The 23,583-nt window shown below is 34.5% G+C and overlaps 1 protein-coding gene across 7 annotated transcripts in view; it reads right to left on the bottom strand.

Annotated features, from left to right (window-relative positions):
• PCDH15 (protocadherin related 15) overlaps window positions 1-23,583 on the bottom strand; it is a 1,046,857-nt gene that overhangs the window by 12,306 nt on the left and 1,010,968 nt on the right. For 3 of the 7 annotated variants that reach the window (XM_027528918.1, XM_027528916.1, XM_027528924.1), the window contains 4 exons: window positions 21,521-21,529; window positions 20,052-20,204; window positions 10,201-10,219; window positions 8,528-8,566 (listed from right to left, as the gene is read on the bottom strand). In XM_027528918.1, the coding sequence (XP_027384719.1) occupies window positions 8,528-8,566; window positions 10,201-10,219; window positions 20,052-20,204; window positions 21,521-21,529 (220 nt within the window). The remainder of the gene's footprint in view (window positions 1-8,527; window positions 8,567-10,200; window positions 10,220-20,051; window positions 20,205-21,520; window positions 21,530-23,583) is intronic. The other 4 variants (XM_027528919.1, XM_027528917.1, XM_027528921.1 and 1 more) reach the window with 2 other exon arrangements.

Genomic DNA, 23,583 nt, shown 5'->3' on the forward strand with positions numbered 1-23,583 from the left:
TAAGAAACTGGGACAAAGTTAAAATCTAAATTTGACTTATTAAAATTAAATACTTAAAACAAAACAAAAAACTTTTTCATACTGATAGGCTTAGACTTTTGAGGCATTCAAAATCCAATGTAATTATACTAATTTAGATGAAGCCAAAAGGTCTCAGAAGTAATACTTAACGTCTTGGCCAATGCACATTTAATCTAATGCATGGGAAGACTGAGCAAAGACTGCCAAATGCTTCTGAGGTTGAGATCTAAATGTCCATAAATGGAAGAATGTATTGATATGAAAAAAATGTGGTACATATATATAAGGGAGTATTAGTCAGGCTTTAACAACAACAAAAAAAAAGGAAGTCTTGTCATTTGCTACCTCATTGATGAAATAAGCCAGTCACAGAAGGACATATCCTACATGATCCCACTTACACAAGGTATCTAAAATAGTCAGTCTTATAGAAACAGAAAGGAAAATTATGATGCCAAGGGATGGTGAAAGTGTTAGTGGCTCAGTCGTGTCCTACTCTTTGCAACCCCATGGACTGTAGCCTGCCAGGCTCCTCTGTCCTAGGAATTCTCAAGGCAAGAATACTGGAGTGGGTTGCCATTTGCCTTCTCCAGGGGATCTTCCCAACTCAGGGATCGAATCCGAGTCTCTGGCATTGCAGGCAGATTCTTTACCATCTGAGTCACCAGGGAAGCCCCAGGCAGGAGATGGGGACGGGAGCAAATGTGAACTTGCTATTTAGCAGATATTGTTTCAATTAAGCACAATGAAAAAGTTTAGAGATTGCTATACAGCATTGAACTTACAGTTGGCAATACTGTATTGTGCACTTAAAAGAGGAAAGATTTCAAAGTACGTGATCTTATGGCAATTAAAAACAATAAAAGTTTTTAAAGTTAAATTTTAATAGCTTTTAGCAATAATGAAAACTATTTATGGAAATATATGCTACTGAAGGGGGTTCCCAGTGGTAAAAGTGGTAAAAGAACCTGCCTGCGAATGCAGGAGTGGCAGGAAGGTATAGGGAAGACCCCTTGGGGAAAGAAATTACAACTTCTGTATTCTTGCCTCGCTAATCTATGTACAGAGGATCCTGGCTACAGTATATGAGGTCACAAAGAGTTGGCCATGACAGAAGCAACTGAGCACAATGTGACTGAGTGGATTTTAAATTTTAAAAGAATCAATTTTCTTTACAGACACGTACTTCTCTTTTTTCTTGACTGGTAAATAAAACTCAGGTCTTGTTAGCTAAATATATATATCTGGCATCAAATGACTTAAAAAAAGTAACAGAAGGATGGAAGCAACTAGGGAGGAACCCACATACTCAATCATCAATTTAATCAATCTCTATAGGGAGAGATGAGAGCTGGTGGAAGTGAATGCTCTGAAAGGTCCCTCCTGGATACTTATATCACCTATTAAAGCATCATCTCTTCAGAAAAAGAGAAAATGGAGGAAGAACTCCACCATTAAGCCTGCCAGTCTCCTCTGTTCAAGGGATTTCTCCAGGCAAGAATATTAGACTGGAATGTCATGCCCTCCTCAAGAGGATCTTCCCAACCTAGGGATTGAACCCAGGTCTCCCACACAACAGGCAGATTCTTTACCAACTAAGCCACCAGGGAAGCCCTAAGATCCTGAGTCAGACTGAAAAGAAAAGTGGAATGTTGGTCTTTTTTGCTGTTCCATACAGTCCTTGTTGCCATTCCCATAGCAGGTGAATTATGCCAAGTATCTTACTAAAAGGTGCTTTTATGGGAAGATAAACTGCTTAATGTTATTTTTAAAATTCATTTTTGCTGACCACACAGAGAAGGCATATAATCAATCTAGTATCTTATTGACCAAATTGTAAGTGTAATGATGCATGAAAGTGAGAGTGAGAGTCACTCAGTTGTGTCTGACTCTTTGAGACCCCATGGATATATAGTCCACGGAATTCTCCAGGCCAGAATACTGGAGCAGGTAGCCTTTCCCTTCTCCAAGGGATCTTCCCAATGCAGGGATCAAACCCAGGTCTCCCACATTGCAGGCGGATTCTTAACCAGCTGAGCCACCAGGGGAGCCTGCGCAGGCACAGGAGGGCCAAGAGAAGCTACTCCATGTTCAAGGTAAGGAGGGGCGGCTGCACTTTGCTGGAGCAGACGTGAAGAGATACCCCACTTCCAGGGTAAGAGAAACCCAAGTAAGATGGTAGGTGTTGCGAGAGAGCATCAGAGGGCAGAATATTGAAACCATAATCACAGAAAACTAGCCAATCTGATCACATGGACCACAGCCTTGTCTAACTCAGTGAAACTAAGCCATGCCATGTGGGGCCACCCAAGACGAGTGGGTCATGGTGGAGAAGTCTGACAGAATGTGGTCTACTGGAGAAAGGAATGGAAAACCACTTCAGTATTCTTGCCTTGAGAACCCCAGGTACAGTATGAAAGGCAAAATGACAGGATAGTGAAAGAGGAACTCCCCGGGTCAGTAGGTGCTCAATATGCTACTGGAGATCAGTGGAGAAATAACTCCAGAAAGAATGAAGGGATGGAGCCAAAGCAAAAACAATACCCAGTTGTGGATGTGACTGGTGATAGAAGCAAGGTCCAATGCTGTAAAGAGCAATATTGCATAGGAACCTGGAATGTCAGGTCCATGAATCAAGGCAAATTGGAAGTGGTCAAAAAGGAGATGGCAAGAGTGAACAGGAACATTCTAGGAATCAGCGAACTAAAATGGACTGGAATGAGTGAATTTAACTCAGATGGCCATTATATCTACTACTGTGGGCAGGAATTCCTTAGAAGAAATGGAGTAGCTATCATGGTCAACAAAAGAGTCTGAAATGCAGTACTTGGATGCAATCTCAAAAACGACAGAATGATCTCTGCTCATTTCCAAGGCAAATCATTCAATATCATGGTAATCTAAGCCTGTGGCCCAATCAGCAATGCTGAAGAAGCTGAAGTTGAATGGTTCTATGAAGACCTACAAGACCTTTTAGTACTAACACCCCAAAAAGGTGTCCTTTTCATTATAAGGGACTGGAATGCAAAAGTAGGAAGTCAAGAAACACCTGGAATAACAGGCAAATTTGGCCTTGGAATACGGAATAAAGCAAGGCAAAGACTAATAGAGAGATACACACACTTTGCCAAGAGAACGCACTGGTTACAGCAAACACTGTCTTCCAACAACACAAGAGAAAACTCTGTACATGGACATCACCAGATGGTCAATACTGAAATCAGATTAATTATATTCTTTGCAGCCAAAGATGGAGAAGCTCTATACAGTCAGCAAAAACAAGACCGGGAGCTGACTGTGGCTCAGATCATAAACTCCTTATTGCCAAATTCAGACTTAAATTGAAGAAAGTAGGGAAAACCACTAGACCATTCAGGTATGACCTAAATCAAATCCCTTACAGTGGAAATGAGAAATAGATTTAAGGTCCTAGATCTGATAGACAGAGTGCCTGATGAACTATGGACAGAGGTTCATGACATTGTACAGGAGACAGGGATCAAGACCTTCCCCATGGAAAAGAAATGCAAAAAAAGCCAAATGGCTGTCTGAGGAGGCCTTATAAATAGCTGTGAAAAGCAAAGGAGAAAAGAAAAGATATAAGCATCTGAATGCATAGTTCCAAAGAATAGCAAGGAGGGATAAGAAAGCCTTTCTCAGCAATCATTGCAAAGAAATAAGAGGAAAACAACAGAATGGGAAAGACTAGAGATCTCTTCAAGAAAATTAGAAAACCCAAGGGAAACTTCATGCAAAGATGGGCTCAATAAAGGACAGAAATGGTATGGACCTAACAGAAGCAGAAGATATTAATTGATATCTAATTGATATCTACAGGACATTTCACCCCAAAACAATGAATTTCACATTTTTCTCAAGTGAACATGAACCTTTTCCAGGATAGATCACATCCTAGGCCATAAATCTAGCTTTGGTAAATTCAAAAAAAAATTGAAATCATTCCAAGCATCTTTTCTGACCACAATGCATTACGATTAGATGTCAATTCCAGGAGAAAAAGTATTAAAAAATCCAACATATGGAGGCTGAACAACATGCTGCTGAATAACCAACAAATCACAGAAGAAATAAAAAATGAAATCAAAATATGCATAGAAACAAATGAAAATGAAAACACAACAACCCAAAACCTGTGGAACACTGTAAAAGCAGTGCTAAGAAGAAGGTTCATAGCAATACAAGCTTACCTCAAGAAACAAGAAAAAAGTCAAATAAATAACCTACCTCTACACCTAAAGCAACTAGAAAAGGAAGAAATAAAGAACCCCAGGGTTAGTAGAAGGAAAGAAATCTTAAAAATTAGGGCAGAAATAAATGCAAAAGAAATAAAAGAGACCATAGCAAAAATCAATAAAGCCAAAAGCTGGTTCTTTGAGAGGATAAATAAAATTGACAAACCATTAGCCAGACTCATCAAGAAACAAAGGGAGAAAAATCAAATCAATAAAATTAGAAATGAAAATGGAGAGATCACAACAGACAACACAGAAATACAAAGAACCATAAGAGACTACTATCAGCAATTATATGCCAATAAAATGGACAACTTGGAAGAAATGGGTAAATTCTTAGAAAAGTACAACTTTCCAAAACTGAACCAGGAAGAAATAAAAAATCTTAACAGACTCATCACAAGCATGGAAATTGAAACTGTAATCATAAATCTTCCAGTAAACAAAAGCCCAGATCCAGATGGCTTCACAGCTAAATTCTACCAAAAATTTAGTGAAGAGCTAACACCTATCCTACTCAAACTCTTCCAGAAAATTGCAGAGGAAGGTAAACTTCCAAACTCATTCTATGAGGCCACCATCACACTAATACCAAAACCTGGCAAAGATGCTACAAAAATAGAAAACTACAGGCCAATATCACTGATGAACATAGATGCAAAAATCCTTAACAAAATTCTAGCAAAGAGAATCCAACTACACATTAAAAAGATCATACACCATGACCAAGTGTGCTTTATCCCAGGGATGCAAAGATTCTTCAATACCCGCAAATCAATCAATGTAATACACCACAGTAACAAATTGAAAAATAAAAGCCATATGATTATCTAAATAGATGCAGAGAAAGCCTTTGATAAAATTCAACATCCATTTATGATAAAAACTCTCCAGAAAGCAGGAATAGAAGGAACATACCTTAACATAATAAAAGCTATATATGACAAACCCATAGCAAACATTATCCTCAATGGTGAAAAATTGAAAGCATTTCCCCTAAAGTCAGGAACAAGACAAGGGTGCCCACTTTCACCACTACTATTCAACATAGTTTTGGAAGTTTTGGCCACAGCAATCAGAGCAGAGAAAGAAATAAAAGGAATCCATATTGGAAAAGAAGAAGTAAAACTCTCACTGTTTGCAGATGACATGATCCTCTACATAGAAAACCCTAAAGAGTCCACCAGAAAGTTACTAGAGCTAATCAATGAATATAGAAAAGTTGCAGGATATAAAATCAAAATACAGAAATCCCTTGCATTCCTATACACTAATAATGAGAAAATAGAAACACAAGGAAACAATTCCATTCACCATTGCAACAAAAAGAATAAAATACTTAGGAATATATCTACAAAAGGAACTAAAGACCTATATATATAAAACTATAAACACTGGTGAAAGAAATCAAAGAGGACACTAATAGATGGAGAAATATACTGTATTCATGGATCAGAAGAATCAATGAGTATACTACACAAAGCAATCTATAGATTCAATACAATTCCTATCAAACAACCAACAGTATTTTTCACAGAGCTAGAACAAACTCACAATTTGTATGGAAATACAAAAACCTCGAACAGTCAAAGCAATCTTGAGAAAGAAGAATGGAAATGGAGGAATAACCTGCCTGACTTCAGTCTCTACTACAAAGGCACAGTCATCAAGACAGTATGGTACTGGCAAAAAGACAGAAAAATAGATTAATGCAACAAAATAGAAAGCCCAGAGATAAATCCACACACCTATGGACACCTTATCTTTGACAACAGAAGCAAGAATATACAAAGAGAAAAGACAATCTCTTTAACAAGTGGTGCCGGAAAACTGGTCAACCGCTTGTAAAAGAATGAAACTAGAACACTTTCTAACACCATTCACAAACATAAACTCAAAATGTATTAAAGATCTAAACATAAGACCAGAAACTATAAAGGTCCTAGAGGAGAACATAGGCAAAACACTCTCCGACATAAATAATAGCAGGATCCTCTATGACCCACCACCTAGAATATTGGAAATAAAAGAAAAAATAAACAAATGGGACCTAATTAAAATTAAAAGCTCTGCACAACAAAGGACACTATAAGCAAGGTGAAAAGACAGGCTTTAGCATGGGAGAAAATAATAGCAAATGAAGTAACTGACCAAGAACTAATTGCAAAAATATACAAGCAACTCCTGTAGCTCAATTCCAGAAAAATAAATGACACAATCAAAAAATGGGCCAAAGAACTAAACAGATATTTCTCCAAAGAAGACATACAGATGGCTAACAAATACATGAAAAGATGCTCAACATCACTCATTATCAGGGAAATTCAAATCAAAACCACAATGAGGTACCATTTCATGCCAGTCAGAATGGCTGCTATCCAAAAGTCTACAAGCAATAAATGCTGGAGAGGGTGTGGAGAAAAGGGAAACCTCTTACACTGTTGGTGGGAATGCAAACTAGTACAGCCACTATGGAGAACAGTGTAGAGATTCCTTAAAAAACTGGAAATAGAACTGCCTTATGCAGCCATGAAATTAAAAGATGCTTACTCCTTGGAAGAAAAGTTATGACCGACCTAGATAGCATATTAAAAAGCAGAGACATTACTTTGCCAACAAAGGTCCGTCTAGTCAAGGCTATGGTTTTTCCAGTGGTCATGTATGGATGTGAGAATTGGACTGTGAAGAAAGCTGAGCGCCGAAGAACGGATGCTTTTGAACTATGGTGTTGGAGAAGACTCTTGAGAGTCCCTTGGACTGCAAGGAGATCTGACCAGTCCATCCTAAGGAGATCAGTCCTGGATGTTCATTGGAAGGACTGATGCTAAAGCTGAAACTCCAATACTTGGGCCACCTCATGCGAAGGTTGACTCATTGGAAAATACCCTGATGCTGGGGTACTGGGGGCAGGAGGAGAAGGGGATGACAGAGGATCAGATGGATGGATGGCATCACCGACTCGATGGACATGAGTCTGAGTGAACTCTGAGAGTCGGTGATTGACAGGGAGGCCTGGTGTGCTGTGATTCATGGGGTAGCAAATAGTCGAACATGACTGAGCGACTGAACTCTAACGATGCAAAAAACAGAAAAAAATTTACTACCATTACTGAATTTCTTCCCACTATGCCCCAGTTGTTGAGTTAGAGGTTTATATATTTTATATTCCTGCCAACATCCCATAAAAGATGAAATCAATGAGCATAAGGAGGACGTGTAGTTTGACTAACGCTTTATATACAGTAACTGGCATTTGGATTTCAACTCTGAGGTATCTGATTCAACAATCTATGGAGAAGTATTCACATAAATTTTTAATTTATTATTTTTTTAATTTTATGGTATGTGGGATTTTAGTTCCTTGACCAGTGATTTAACCCAAGTCCCCTGCATTGGAAGGTAGATTCTTAACCACTGGACTACCAGAGAAGTCCTTCTATGGAAATTTTTTATAAAATTCCTAACATTTGAATATTTCTGCCACTGACCTCTCAATTTGGGGAGTGAATTCTATCCACAAAATGCCTGTCTTTAGCAAAGTTAAGATTCTATTGTTGAGAAGTAGCAATAAACAGAGTACTTTTTTTAAGTGGAGATTATAAAATTTTACATTTTCCAAAGGAAGAAGGTATTTAAAATTTCCATTACTTTATTTCTTTCAATTTAGGAAGTATATAAAGTAATAAATAAATAAAAATGACATGCATTTATTATATAACTCAAAATACATTTTCTCATTGCAGGAGAAAATTTCATAAGGTATTTTAAAATAGACTGCCCAAAGACAGTATTCTGAATCACATTTCAATGATTAAAGTCTGTTTATCACAACCAAGTTTCTACCTTTGTTATCTCAGCATGGATGTCACCATTATTTCTCAGATTTTCCCTGACCTAAATCTGATCTCAAGAACAGTTCTGATGAATCTAGACTCACTGACAAGCAGCAGATCAGGTTCATGACTTGTCTCATTTAATGCTTGTTTGCCTTTAATATAAACAAAGGTCTTATTTACCTGATTTCCAGAGAGTGAAGCTAAAAATTTGGAACTTCAGTCACCAGAAAGCAGAAGGGAGTTGAGTTGCTTGCTTATTTGCTTATTTGATTTCATTTAAAACCACCTTTTCTTTGCCTTATAAAATTATGTCATGCTGTAGCCACACACTCTTGCCCACATGTGAAATAGGCCTCAAAGTCACATTAAGTATGTTGAAGACTCAGTGAAGGTAGAAAAGAAAAAGAAAATTGATACCTCTGGTTTAAGAAGAGAAGGCCTCAGCAGTTGTTGTTGCTGCCAAAGGAAATTAGAATAGAAAAAGGTTTAGGAAATAATTCAGGTGGAAAAAGTAGATTATGATTGAAAAGAGAGAAAAAAAGGTCACAGCTTAAAACCGGTTACCTTGGGATACAATTTATTAGTCATGTGATAGCTATTAACAGCATTAAGTGATATTTTGACTATTTATTTTGGAACATAATTAATGTGCTTTAATTTCATCATTGTTTCAATTAACATCAAACTTAATAATCTTAATAAATAAAAATCTATAAATATTTTTTTGGGTTAAGCTACATAGCAAAAGAGTCATTTACGGTTCTGAAGAATTTTAAGTATTACACAATTCATTTTAACAAATTTAACCTTGTTTTAAATTGTCCCTCTTTTTCTCCCCAGTCACATTTATATACAATCAGGTTCATTAGGAAGAAGGGTAGGGCACACAAAAAAATGATATGGTTCTAATGAATTTATCATTATATTCAAGACATGCTCTCATTTTTCATTTTTACAAAACGTGGATTGTTTGAAGTCAAGATTTAAACATGTTTTCAGAAATTCTTCTGTGATTAAGGAAATTGTTCTTCCTTAGTTTTTGGAGACCACTTCTCACTGCCTCCTCACTTTACTCACATTTTTTAAAATACACTTTCTACTGATCTGTTTCATAATAATCTGTACTATAATTAGTTGAAAACATACACAGATTCAAATTTTGGCTTCTCAACTCTTGAAGGGAATGGTTATACAACATAAGTCATAAAGTAAGCATTGGGAATGCAGGAAGAGAAGTTCTAGGAAATAACCCTACCAGTGAGCCAACTGCTTAAAATGGCCAATAGAACAACTGTTTGACAGATATTGAAGCGATAGATATTCCACAGTACAGATGTTAGTATGACAGTACAGTTAAGGTATTCACTTAAAGGGGTAGGAGGTTGAAGTTAGAGATATTCTGATTCAATCTGTAAGCTGTTATAATTATCCCTGAAAATCATTTTTTTGTTAAATGCATTCATTTTGATTTCTAAATAATCTAGGACTTATGCATTCTAAACCGTTAGCCAATCAGGGCATATGCGTATTTCATTCTCTTTACTGAAGAGCTATATGCTAACTCATACTAAATTTTCAGTAACTCATTGATAGTACCACTTACAGTGTAGTTCACCAAATACTATTGGTCAGAATACCCAGTATCTTCTCTGCAGACCAAGAGTCAAATTAACACAAAAAGCCATACAATAGTCTGACTTGTTTTTAACTCTAAAAGCTCAAAAGTTGTAAAAGTGAATATTGGACTGATTTTTAAAAAAGTTTCTAAATTAGAAACAGTGTTCTAGCTTAGATTTATAGCCTTAGAAAAAGGAATTTGGGGGGATGTCACAATATGGAGTGATAATAATTCTAGAAAATAGAAATTTATCTTTGAAAAGGTAAACAGTTTATCTGTGTTCACTTATTGGCTTAAAACCTAGAACAAAGAAGCAACAAACATATAAGAAAATAAATAGCAAAACATACTTATAAGTTTTTTTTAAATAAACAGAAATACCCTAGTCTTGAAAGAGTGTAAATCAGTCCTGCCTGTAACATAAATATTTTTCCAGTAACCTTGATGTAACATAGCACCATAAAACCCTTACCTCTGATGTATAACCTCTCCTGCAAGGCAGAAATGAAGAAATCAGTATTAAACACCCTGGATTTACAGATAAAATAGAATTATAGATGAAGGTAATTTAAGAAAATCATAGAAAAATTGAGAAGGTGATTTTTTCTCAAAAATTGTCTCAGGAGAAATATATTTTATGGCAGTATCAAAACAGGAAGATCAAGATTTTATGCCTACATTATTAAACACCATTATCACTCCAGACTCTCATGCCATCTGAAAACTAAACAATACACAATCTGTATTGACTCTGTTATGATCAGTTAGATTAAAAATATTCTACATCATGTCTGTCCTAGACCAGTCTTGATATGTGTGATACTCATTTGGGGAAAAGATATGCTTGATACATGAAAAACATATTGGCACAGGACAAAAAATATTACCTCCATGGCTAGAACATATTCTTCCAAATGTTTGTAAGGTTTTTTGTTTTGTCAAATTATTCTAAAAATAATAAATGCAAAATAATGACTAGTCTTTACATGCCAATTATGTTACTAGACATGACATGAAAAAGATTTTAGAAATATAATAGCCAAGCATTCAATATTACATAGAGATTTATGTAGTTAAATGGACTATAAGTTGTTGAAACATTTGACTGTACTTGAGAGGGAAAAAAGTATGGAATGTTTTCAATGTCATTAATTATGAAGATTTTTATTTATTATTCATTAAACACTTGACCTAAAGTATTACACTGATGCTGTTGACCATGCTATATGAAATTAATAAACAACTGCAATGAAAATTTACTATGAACACTCTCTAAAGTCCAGCAAAAGAATCTGTAGAAAATTTATTTAAAATATTCCAAGGACTTTATAAGATAAATCTGCTTATTTGAATACATCTTAAGTGATTATAAGGCATTGTTGGTTTAATAATGGTTATCTAGTTGGTAATAATGGTAATCTAATGCTTATACACATATATTGCTGTCAGCAATTTATTGCAATAGTTCTGTCTTATCTGTGGTTATCTATCTGTGGTTTCAGTTACCCGTGGTCAACCATGGTCCAAAAACATTAAATGGAAAATTCTAAAAAGAAATGTGGTATGTTTTAGACTGCATTCTGAGTAGCATTATGAAGTCTCACTCCATTCTTCTGTATCCCTCCCAGAACATGAGTGGTCTCTTGGTCCAGTATTTGAGATTTCAGGCATCCATTGGAGGTCTTGCAGGATGCTTATGTTGTATGGTTAAATAGGGGGATGATAACCTTAAAGCATTTAAAAGTTGAGACATTTTCAACTTTTACTCAATTTGTATGTTTTAGAGATATATAAAGTTGAGAGCTCCTACTTAGGTTTTAATAATGACTCGAGTCATAGCCAATAAAACCTATATTTCATTTTCTAGGATATTTAAATTGCCTCTTTTCATTGGCATTACATTCCATAAATGTAGGAAATAAAATATCAGTAGATGAACTATACTATTTCCATTAACCTTTTTCTTGCCTTTTATTTGGTTATTTGTATTGTTTTGTCTTATCTCAAAGGCAAAACATAACTCAGAAAAAGTAAACAACAGAATCAATATGTATAGTTATCTGGTATTTTCAATTAACATGACTTCTTATTAATCCTTATAAAACCATTCATATGACACTCATGCATCTTTTCATGTAGTTTATGTATTCTAATATGTATTAATTTTTCATTTTATACTCTTTGTATGTATTATTGTTTATTTTTAACAATAAGGAAAGTGTATGTTAACAAGTTATAACTTTTAATAAGGTACCTAATAATTTCTTCTGCACTAACTGAATCATAATAAATGCAGAAGAAAAAACGATATTCTTTTTTGGAGGTTTGCTGTCAGGTTGCGTGAGCTTAGGGGTTGTGGTGAGGAATAATATTTTGAGTGTATACCAGAATATTTTTAGATCTCAAGTAGAAGATGCTTTAATTGACTTTATGATGAAGGAAACTTCTACATATAATGTGTCAATGAAAGACTAGATTAAACATAAAACACGGGAATGGATGTTTCATTTGCAAAGTATGAAATATTAATAACAATTTAAAATTATAAAAAGGTTATGAAAAAGGACAAAGTAACAATTTAATAAGGCTATATACCTACATAAAATTGTTATTTGGACTTCTTATATTCTTTGGTAATCATTTGGAGATTTAATTATCAAATAATTCTAAGGCATTATCAAGAAATTTCTTTTCCATTTCCAATGGCTGATACAAAATAGCATGAAGACACACACTCACATTAAAGGTTTATGCAGTTGTCAAGAATACCTTGTCAGAGTCCGCCAAATAGCACAAGTTCTCATGCATATGACCAGCTGCCAACAAAAACTCCAACTGAAGTTTTTCAGTGAAAGAGAGAAAAAAATCATGTTCAAGAACCCCAGGAAAAAAATTGCTGTTGATTTGGATGAAAAGAATCTGAAGCAGAGGATCTAATGAAAATAGATAACTTTATAGTCTTTTATTTGATATCATTAACTGGGGTGCTAGATCAAATTCTTGAAGAAATTTCACATGATATGAGTTAAACAAAACCTATGAAATGATGCATTCATTGTAGGGCTCTAGATCTAAATTAATATACTTAAAATGGCAATTATCAAGAGGACTTTGCCTATATTTTGGAGTTGTGTTTTCTCTGTGCAGACATATCACCTAAAATATTAAAACCGGAGCATATAATAAACAATTATGCTTGTATTCAAAGTGAGGATTTCCAGTAAGTAAAATTTATTCCGTGTGTGAGATGGAAAAAACAAAGTAATTACTTGATGGTTGAAGATAGCTTTCATTAGGATAGCAAGATGGTACTTAGCTTAGTTGGTGACTTTAAGAATTTAACAAGTTGAGCTCTAAGATATAAGAACAACTATTGAAATTTTTTAGAGTATAAATTATTTTCTTTGCCTAAAATAAAGAGGAAAGACATATATAAAACTGGTGACAGTTCACCAGATATATTTCTTCTTGATTTCTATTTAAATTTTTTATATTTCATTCATGTTTACAGGCTAAATTTGGATGATTCATCCATAGCAATTAAAAGTAACTAGGAGGGGAATATATGTATATCTATAGCTGATTCACACTGTTGTACAGCAGAAACTAACACAACACTAAAACAACTATACCCTAATAAAAACTAATTTTAAAAAAAGTACCTAGGAATAAAACCAATTATGCACTTTAAAAAATTTTAGTAGACAATCATGTTTTATATTATTGATAGACAATGAAAAATATAATTTTTAATGATTAAATAGTAACTAAATTCATACTAGATAAACTCTGTAGGTATTTAGCTAACTTTCTTTTAATGAAACTGATTAGAATTTATTAAACCGGAGATAAAGATTATTTTTGAAGGAGACTCAGATAAAATTATAATTAAGGAATGATATAATAATGTGAACAAGCAAAGCTAAAGAGCAATTTATAAACATTTGTGGGAACAATGAAATGTCTTACAAAAGTCAACAATTTAAGATTTATTTCCATTATAAAGAAAGGAAGAGAAAACACAATGGGAAATAAATAGAATAAGACAGCAATTGAAAAAAGTAAAAGATTTATCAAATGTATAAGCATACTAGTAAGATAAAAGCAAGCCAGAGTAAAGGATGTTCTTATAAGAAAACAGATGTCTACATCTATACCTGAGATTTATTTTGGAATATCATAATGTCTGTCATCTCCTACATTTTTAGATACATAACATTTTACTTTGGTATATTTCTTCTTACCAAATACATAGGCTTCAAGGAAATAGCAGAACATATGATATCATTTTTTAGCTTATTTGTAACAGTCTGCTGTCTTCCTGGAACACTCATATAAACTATGATCAAAAGTAAATGTAAAACTTAACATGATAAACAAGCCATTGGTTTAAATTGGATATCTAACTTTCATGCCCATATATACCAACTGAAAAATAGATTGAAATTACTTACTTTTTAAATAAATGTAGACAAATAATGCTACTTAGTAGTTAAGAAAGTTAAGGGAACTCTATAATATGAGTTAGTAATGATGAGATTAATAATCTTTTAAATTAAAAATGAGGAAAAACCAGCATTGCATTGAATTTAGGGTAAAAGAATAGTATCTTCTTTAATGTCCAAATTTGCCTCCACTAGAAGGTTATGGTCAAGAAAAGAGTTGTCCATTTAAAACTAAAAAAGAAACATTACAGTGAAGTAGTAGAATGACTGTGAGACTGTTTTTCAATTCCTTCAACAATATTGTGCAAATTCTCCTGGTTTTATTCAGATGTCATTTCCGTATTTGTTGTCTCTGAAGGACAACTCATTTGAAGTTTGGAGAGTTGTGCTGGTGGATTATTTTTTTCTATTTGGCTGTACATGTTAGCCACTGACTTTTCCAGTTCTGCTAAGTTTTTTACATGTTTGAGAATGCCTTTTGGTTCCCTTTGAGGATTTGCATTACACAGTGTTGTTGATGTTGACAACTGTATCATAGAGGATTTCACTTCCTTGGCTGGTGTCACATTGACAGTACGTTCAATAGCTGGTGTAAACGCACACGTGGTGGATGGAACTGACATTGAAGGAGGCAGTAACGAAGGACGAGGAGGAGATGCTGGAGGAAGAGGGGGAAGTGAAGGTAGAAAAGGTGGAGGAGAAGTAGAGGAAGGAGGAGAGGGAACAGAAAGTAGAAGATGTGGAGGAAGAGGAGGTGGATTAGAAGGAGCAAGACTGGACACAGCCAAAGGAGTAAGGATATGAGGCGTAAGAGGAGGAGAAGGAAGAGGAGGAGGAGGGGGAGGACAAGAAGGAGGAGGGGGAGGAGAGGTTTTTGGTGGACAGGGAAGATTTTCAAAAATGTCTGTTTTGGTTTCAAACGTCATCAAACAAGTAGGTGTCTCTCTGCTAAGGAACTCAGAATTTAAAATGCAAGGCATTGAAGGAGAAAGTTCCAAGGAACAGTCAGCAGGAGAAACAAACACATTAGGTTCTGATTTGAGTCCCACAGTCCTCGAAACAGTTGGCAAAGTGGAGAGAGAGCAGTGAGACCAAGGAGAGGAAAGCGAAGAGTCTGAAGGTAGAGACTGCAACTGCTCCGTTCCTTTTATAGTCGGTGATTCACTTTCCCCTGTTTCCTCTTTTTCTGTTACATCTGCATCTTCGACTGTAAGCAAGGGACTACGGTTACCTCTTTCATTTGGATTGGTTCCAGTGCTTTCATTTTCAGCTTTTTGCCTGTTGCTTTGCCACTGCTTTAGAGCTATGGTTTCTGATCTATCAGGAAGTTCCCACATTGGTCTCCTAGGTAAGCAGGTTGGGCGATTCCACATCCTCTGAATCTTTTCCCTTGGGCCCCTCAGAAACTCATTCTTGGCTTGTGTTTTGGGTAAAAATGACTTAACAAAATCTGTTCTTAGTAAAAAGTCTGAATTTGTTGATCTTTGATCTGTGTATTCCTTGTAAATGGTACTGTGGGCATTTAAGGCATCCTCACCAGACATCAGTGTGAAATCTCTTGCAGACCTGGGCCAGCTGTTCTTAAGAGATCCATCTACGTGAGTCTGCTTGTGAGCCTCAACAGTGCGGGAAGAAAAGCGCTGATGTTTCCTGTCTTCTGAGACTGATTTATTTTCCCTGCTTTGTTGGAAATGGTAGAGAAGGAAAAGACTTGAAAGAAAAGAAGATAATGAAATGTAAGGAAACAGGTAGTGAAATAGCTTTCATGAGAAAGATGTTTTTATGGTTCTCATTACTACTTCAAAATATAAAAGGCCAAATAACACTAATCTACTGAAGCAAGCCATTACTTTGATGTTTCTGTTCTCAAAAAGTCAGGCCAGGAAAAGCTAGAGAGCTGGGAGTAGCATGAAGAAGTTTCATTAAAAAAAAATGTGTCAATCCACACACTGATTTTCTTTCTCTCTTTCTTTTTTTAGTTAGTTTGATACAGTGAAGTTTCCATGACCACACATAACAGTTCTCTCAAGTATAAATCACAAGTTTCCAAGTTACAGAACAACATGTTGGGCAGTGGCTTTATATCCTTTGCCTTGGTTAAGACTGATCAGAATTGACTGTTTTAAGGAATGGAACCTTAGCTGTATCTGATTCAGTACCTGCTCATTGTCTCTTATCTTAGTAATTCTGTCCTGGAGTTAAAAGTACTCTCCTATATGAGATAAAGCTTGCAAGAGAATACAGAAAGATGTTCTGCTCTCCAGATTAAGAGAATTAGTCTCCAGACAGATGGGATGGTTTCTCTCACAGAGTTCTAAATCACAATTGAAAAATTGTATTTAAGAATCTTGACAGAGATTATTTTCTTCCATTTTAATTTTATGCTTAATGATTCAAAAAGCACTATAAATATTACAAATAAGAAGGGAGACTTTTGGATTTCTTTTGAACATGATACAGATCAAATTTTAGGCCACACTTTAATGAAAACATATACTATTATAGTGATAGTTTTGATATCACTGAAAGACTTGCTCAGACATGGTCACTGAATTACAGTGACTGTGAGTCATAAATAAAATGGAATAAGTCAAAGAGCACAAATAAGTGCCTCCAATGAGAGCACTGGGACCCTTCTCCCAGAAAGACAGGGAGACTTGGGGTTTTAAATAGTCTTTCATTCGACTTTGCTTCTCAAGCTCAGAGTAACCAATTCATTTTTATCATCATTTAATATTTACGCACATAGTATAGATGAAATCAAAGTAATTTTTAATTAAAATGTAAAAGCTACATTGAAAAATCAGGATGAAAGGTGAGACAATATAATGATATATAATTATTGTGTCATTTGGCAAAAATGCAAACTGCAAGAGAGAATTCTCACAGGTGGTCAGGATCTCCTGAATAATTCAGAAAGTGGAGACAACTTGGATTAAACAAACAGCAACTGCTTTTCAAAATCACAAAAAGTAGTCTTTAAAAACCTGGTTGACATATAGCAGTTGTTTCTGTGTAAATACATTCTTGGATTTATTTTTCTTGGAAAGAACTATCTATTCAATGATACCACCTCATTTTTGATGGAAGGATATCCATAAATATTTTTAATAAAAACAAAGAGAATTTTTAAACTTTTCTTCATAAGCAGACATACTATCACTGGGAATACATTTAAACTCATGCAATTTCAAGATATAAAGAAGGAATGTAGTATAGAAAATATAACTTTCTTTTTAAAAGTAAATGTACAGTAAAAGATGAAGATTACTGTATATAGAGCAAAACAGCACTTAGTCTATTCTATTGCATCTTTATTTTTTCTAATGCCCTTGTATTAGAATGATATTATTTACTTACTTATGCCTATGTATCCACAGGTGAGAAAGAGAAAACATGTGATAGAAAAAAAAAAGTTTTAACTATAGTTAAATTGAGATGGTTATGAAAATATTAACAAGAATATGCTTTATACTTAATACTCATATCAAAGGAGAAGATGTATGTGTCATATTTTTATTTGTTAATATGACTAATTTTAATAATGCTTTAGATAAAATCATATGACATTGATTTGGTTGTCTTATGACATAAAATTACATCTAGCTATCTATTGGGTTGGTTGAAAAGTTCATTTGGTTTTTTCCATAACATCCTATGGAAAAATCCAAATGGATTTTTTGCCCAGCCCAATTTCTCCTATACACAGTTAAATTCACCTCTATTAAACATGCTACTGCTGCTGCTAAGTCACTTCAGTCGTGTCTGACTCTGTGCGACCTCATAGATGGCAGCCCACCAGGGCTCCCCCGTCCCTGGGATTCTCCAGGCAAGAACACTGGAGTGAGTTGCCATTTCCTTCTCCAATGTTAAACATGGGTGATTCTGTTAAACATGGGTGACTTCAATTCTAAAACGGAATTTTAAAAATGAGATTCTAAGAATTGCTTCTATGTCTGAAGTGAACAATTTGTCCACATTGATTTATAAAGAAGACATAAGTCTCATTTAGAAGGAATATGACTTCTACAGAGTTAATATTCAGTCTACACTAAGTTGTTAATTATTTGTGAAACTTTTTTTTCCCAAGGTACCCTTTGTCTTTTTTAAAAAATAGTTGATTATAATTCATTTGAAGATAGCTTATTTTATAGTAGTTTATGACTAGAATTTTTGCAAAAAGTTTTTGAATAGATAATTTAAACATTTGTCAAAGACCATTAAACATGTAAAACGTAAAAACTTCAACAAACAGAAATAGGAATTGCAAAATCCTCTACTATGTATTACAATTTTTCAAATAAAAATAGTCCCTAAGCGTTGCTCTTTGAAAATTATCACCACCTCACTGACTGATTCCCGGTGATGTTATAGTATTCCTGTTTTGTTAAATAGAAATTAGTATATAACCCTTGCTAATTTCAAATAAAGCACATTCAACTTTACACGTAAATCTTTTTTTAGTTTTGAACGTGTTTAGAATCAAATCTTATTGGCTCAATTCCAACATTCACCAATAATTGAAAAAGAAACCATCATTCCAACTTATACAAAAGGAAAAAAAAATATTTAAAACATTAATCCTATATCATTACTCCAGAAGTAGCATGTGAGGCATTAAGTTCTGTTAAATTCAACTTTAGCATTCAGTTTTAGTATTTTAAAAACTATTTTCAATATAACCTATATAATAGTTAATAATATTGATACATAGGTTTTCATACAATTTTCCCATTAAAAGATAAATTTCATAATTTTTGAGGCTTGCTTTATTCCTACTAGTAAATGCTACAAATGTAACACAGTAGAATTTGTTTTAGTCCCTCAATTCCACCAAATTTCAGTTAATAATAGTTTTCCTGGATTTAATTTAGTCATATTCAAAATTTTATAATATCCTTGGTTGTTTTGCATTTCATGTTGATATATCTTGAATTTTTTTTTTAAATATGGACAAGTTGCTGCTGCTGCTGCTGCTGCTAAGTCGCTTCAGTAGTATCCAACTCTGTGCGACCCTATGGACAGCAGCCCTTCAGGCTCCACTGTCCACAGGATTCTCCAGGCAAGAATATTGGAGTAGGTTGCCATTTCCTTCTCCCAATATAGTCAAGTTAAATATCTTCAAAAGGAATCAGGTTTGAGGTAGCATCATTAAAGACACTATAAAGCCATAAAATCTTTTAGGAATAATTTAAATAATTTAAATTATTAGGAATAATTTTTCAAAATGATGATTTAATATTGATTAGCAATTCCAAATAGTCCAGGAGAAATACTGTTATAACAGCATTCTCATTTGAGAGAAATATAATGAAAAGAATATTCCTAAGTTATTATATATGTGATATTAATTATTTTCATTCAGATTTTAATTCTATTTTATAACATCTTAAAATAGTATCTTAGAAAAGTCTATTATTTTAGACCATAGAGTGGACTTTTGATTACCAAACAGGAGTCGGCTTTTGGTACCAAACCAGGAATTACTATTTTATGACTGTGCTTTATTTTCCTCATTTTTTATGAGAAAAATATTTTCATAATTTTTAATTTGGGGGAAAATCCTTGATTCTGAAGATTTAGAAATTAAATATAATGCTCAAGCTAATCATCTGCAAATGTCTCCTCAAATTGAAAACTTCTTTCCTGTTACTCAGTTTTTATTATTATTATTATTAATGTTCTTTTGTTAGTTTTTTGGTTATTACTCTCCAATTGAACTTTCTTAGGTCTTCATCTTAACAGTTTTATGTTAAAAAATGTAATAAACAAAATAGGCTGTAAGCAGTATTTCCACATCAAGTTGAAATTTAATACTCACCACATAGCATCCATCAAAACCCATTTATTTCTAGATGTCCCTGAAAGGTCTACTTACATCGTGCTGTCCCCGAGTTCTTCATAGAGATGAGCACCGGGAGGCGGCGGGGGTGGCGGGGGCATGGCCACTGGTGTCGGGGCTGGCGCTGCTGGTTTAGCCGCAGGCAGGGCGGACTGGATTCGAGCTGTCTTGATGCACTCAGCTTGGCGTCTTTGGTAAAGTAAGGAGGTTTTGTAAGACTCATTTTAGAAATCATATATTTATCAATAGGCTACCTTTCAATAATAAAGTCCAGTTATCAGAGGAACTCAAAATTTTTTACACAAATATTTGAACTTACTAAGTAATAAAATTATAAAAGCGTTCCTACAGAGTATCATTTACTTAAACCCCCTTCTCCTTAGTTCTTTAAAATGTTTAGTCCTTGAAAAATGGTAAATTCAGTAGAAAAATTTGCAAATTAAGTTAAATGGTAATATTAAATGGAGAAGGAAAAATATTTATAACATGTGATTTATAATTGGTGGTTGTTTAATGGATGTCTTTCATAATAAGGCATGTAAAAGATACATATACATGCTAAGTTATTTCAATGTGTCGAACTCTTTGCGACCCTCTGGACAATAGCCTGCCTGGTTCCTCTGTCCATGGGATTCTCCAGGCAAGAATACTGGAGTGAGTTGCCATGCTCTTCTCTAGGGGATTTTCCTGACCAGGGAATGAGCCCAGGTTTCTTATGTCTCCTTCATTGTCGGGTGGGTTCTTTACCACTAGCTCTACTTAGGAGCCCATAGAAGATATACAATCGGCTTTTATTATTGGTCTTCCATCTATTTAAAGAAAAGTTATTTTGTTTAAAAATTATTTTAAACTCATTTTAGATACTACAGGTACTGTGTAGAGGTGCATGTTTAGGAGAGATTTGGTTAGCTTTTATTTTCTTTGGATTCCAAGGAATGCCTGTGATTCTTGCATTAGAGCAAGGCTGCTCTTTTTGACTTTCCTGGATACTGATGTTAATTCTTGCCTCAAAACCGAAATCCCAAAGGGTGGCGGATATCAGGGCAAACTTTTTCCCATTTCTTCCTCTTGTATCCATTTGTCTAATACTAGTTTAATTCTATATACATAAACCGCAAGGGCTTCTCTTGTGGCTCAGACAGTAAAGAATCTGCCTAAATGTGGGAAACCTGGGTTCGACCCCTGGGTTGGGAAGATCCACTGGAGGAGAGCATGGCAACCAACTCCAGTATTCTTGCCTGGAGAACCCCCATGGACTGAGGAACTTGGCAGGCTATAGTCCACAGGGTCACAGAGAGTTGGACATGACTGAGCAACTAGGCACACACACACAGACACAAACCAAAGGACGTGCAACTAAAAACTAGTTCAGATATAAAATACAAATATGAAGTAGAGAAATAATACCTGGTTCTGGGCAGGCTGACTACTTTATTAGCATTATCTGTTTTTTTTCTTTTCATATCACATAAAATCATATGCAACATATTAGTAATTATACTTACACTTTAAACCTGTTTGGGAAAGCAAATGAATAGGAAAAAATGAATAAGAAAAAAAGAGAAAGCTACATGAGAAACATTGCATTCATAATATTTTAACATCTGAATTAATCTAAATTATGAATAATTTATGGGTTAAACTCATAATAACACAGACTTAATGACATTGTAGGATAATTAAGTCTTTCAATTCAGAAAGTGAAAATGGTAAGCACTTTATTATTACTGTCACCGTCCTACAAGCTGTTAAAACATTTATTGCAGGAAAACAAAGAAACTAGTTAGAATAGGAAACACTGGATTAAAACATGCATATGTGAGTTTTTCCTCTGATAGAGAAATGGAATATTAAAGATGCTCTGATCTTTATAACTGGCATTTTGGTTTACTATGCTTGAAGACTATTAAAGAAATGGAGTCAGGCAGCAAGCCCCAGTTATACTCGTCCTCACTTTGAAGCTGAAGCTAGATTTGGAAGGTGACAAGCTTGGATACTAAATTTATGACACTTTCACATTTGACTCATAGTTTTCCATCCACAGCAAATTTCAAAGAAACATCTTAAAATGAAAGAATTATCATTCATTCCAATCTATTTATAAGCAGAAAATGAAGGTACAAAAGTTAGATTTTAAAATAATAGAATTTTACTTTATAACACGTTTACTTTTGTTAATCTACAAAAAGAGAGTAACCAAAATTTACTCTTAGATTGTCAAGCTGATTACTGAATTAAAAAACAATAAATTATCTTTAAAATATTTAAATATTAAGGATTTTAATATTTTGTTAAAATTCAGACTATTTAGCATAACATCCAGGATGCTTCAGTTTTGATCACTGCCTTCTGTGCCAAGTAAAAGAAGTTTTCTCACTTATTTTAAAGCTAGCAGGATATAATAAATCTCCTTTCAGAAACAGTTGGATGAAAAAGTAACTGTGATACAGACATATTTAACATGAAGATTAATATTGGATTGATAGTTTAATAATCTAAAAATGTGTCCATTATTGTTTGTGTACAAGCTTTAGATTTGGCATATCAGCTTATTTAAGCACATACTGAACTCCAATATGTCAACCTAAATGTTATATTTGCAATTTCTCATTGCTTTTGTGACAGAAAATATTCCTATAGTATGTTGATGCACAGCACACTCTTCAACTTTCAAGTTGGAATTACCTTACTTTATTTAATTTAATAGAAAATCCTCATTGTTAGAGAACAAAGATAACAGTTTAGGATTATGGAAGGACTTTTTTAGTCCTTTCCCTGTAGGTATTTTAAATGATGAGTAGCCATTCTGCCATTACTTGTTACGTCAAGTAATTTATATGATTTATGATTCCTGTCTGTTAATTACTTTCATTTTGTGGCACCCTCAGGGCTACCTCTCTTCTTAACCTATTCCACAGTTTGTTGTTGTTGTTGTTTTTTAGCACTTATCATCAATAGTTGCTGCTGCTGCTAAGTCGCTTCAGTCCCATAGACGGCAGCCCACCAGGCTCCCCCATTCCTGGGATTCTCCAGGCAAGAACACTGGAGTGGGTTGTCATTTCCTTCTCCAATGTGAAAGTGAAAAGTGAAAGTGAAGTCGCTCAGTCGTGCCCGACTCTTAGCGACCCCATGGACTGCAGCCCACCAGGCTCCTCGGTCCATGGGATTTTGCAGGCAAGAGTGCTGGAGTGGGTTGCCATTGCCTTCTCCATCATCAATAGGGATATACTTAAAAAGCACAGCCCTCTATCACAAAGTTCCCCATATCTAGTATCAAATTAAAAAAATTGCTTGCTAGACTATTTTAAATATAGATGTTTAAATTAGCTAAAATTTACTTGACTACTGTAAAGACCCTAAACAAGAAAAATATAGATATTTTAAATGAATGTATTTGTCTATAGGGACTAGAAAAATGTAAGATTTGTACAGCTATAATATAATGTTAGAAGTTACAATATAGACTCTATCAAGGCTACCCAAGAAAGATGAAATCATATGGGAAATTATATATGCTGTGCTATGATTTTTTCAATCTGTAATATCTGCATAGGGATAAGTTTGACAG

The sequence above is a fragment of the Bos indicus x Bos taurus genome, chromosome 26 (genome assembly GCF_003369695.1).
Source record: "Bos indicus x Bos taurus breed Angus x Brahman F1 hybrid chromosome 26, Bos_hybrid_MaternalHap_v2.0, whole genome shotgun sequence".
In the NCBI taxonomy this organism is placed as follows: Eukaryota; Metazoa; Chordata; class Mammalia; order Artiodactyla; family Bovidae; genus Bos; species Bos indicus x Bos taurus.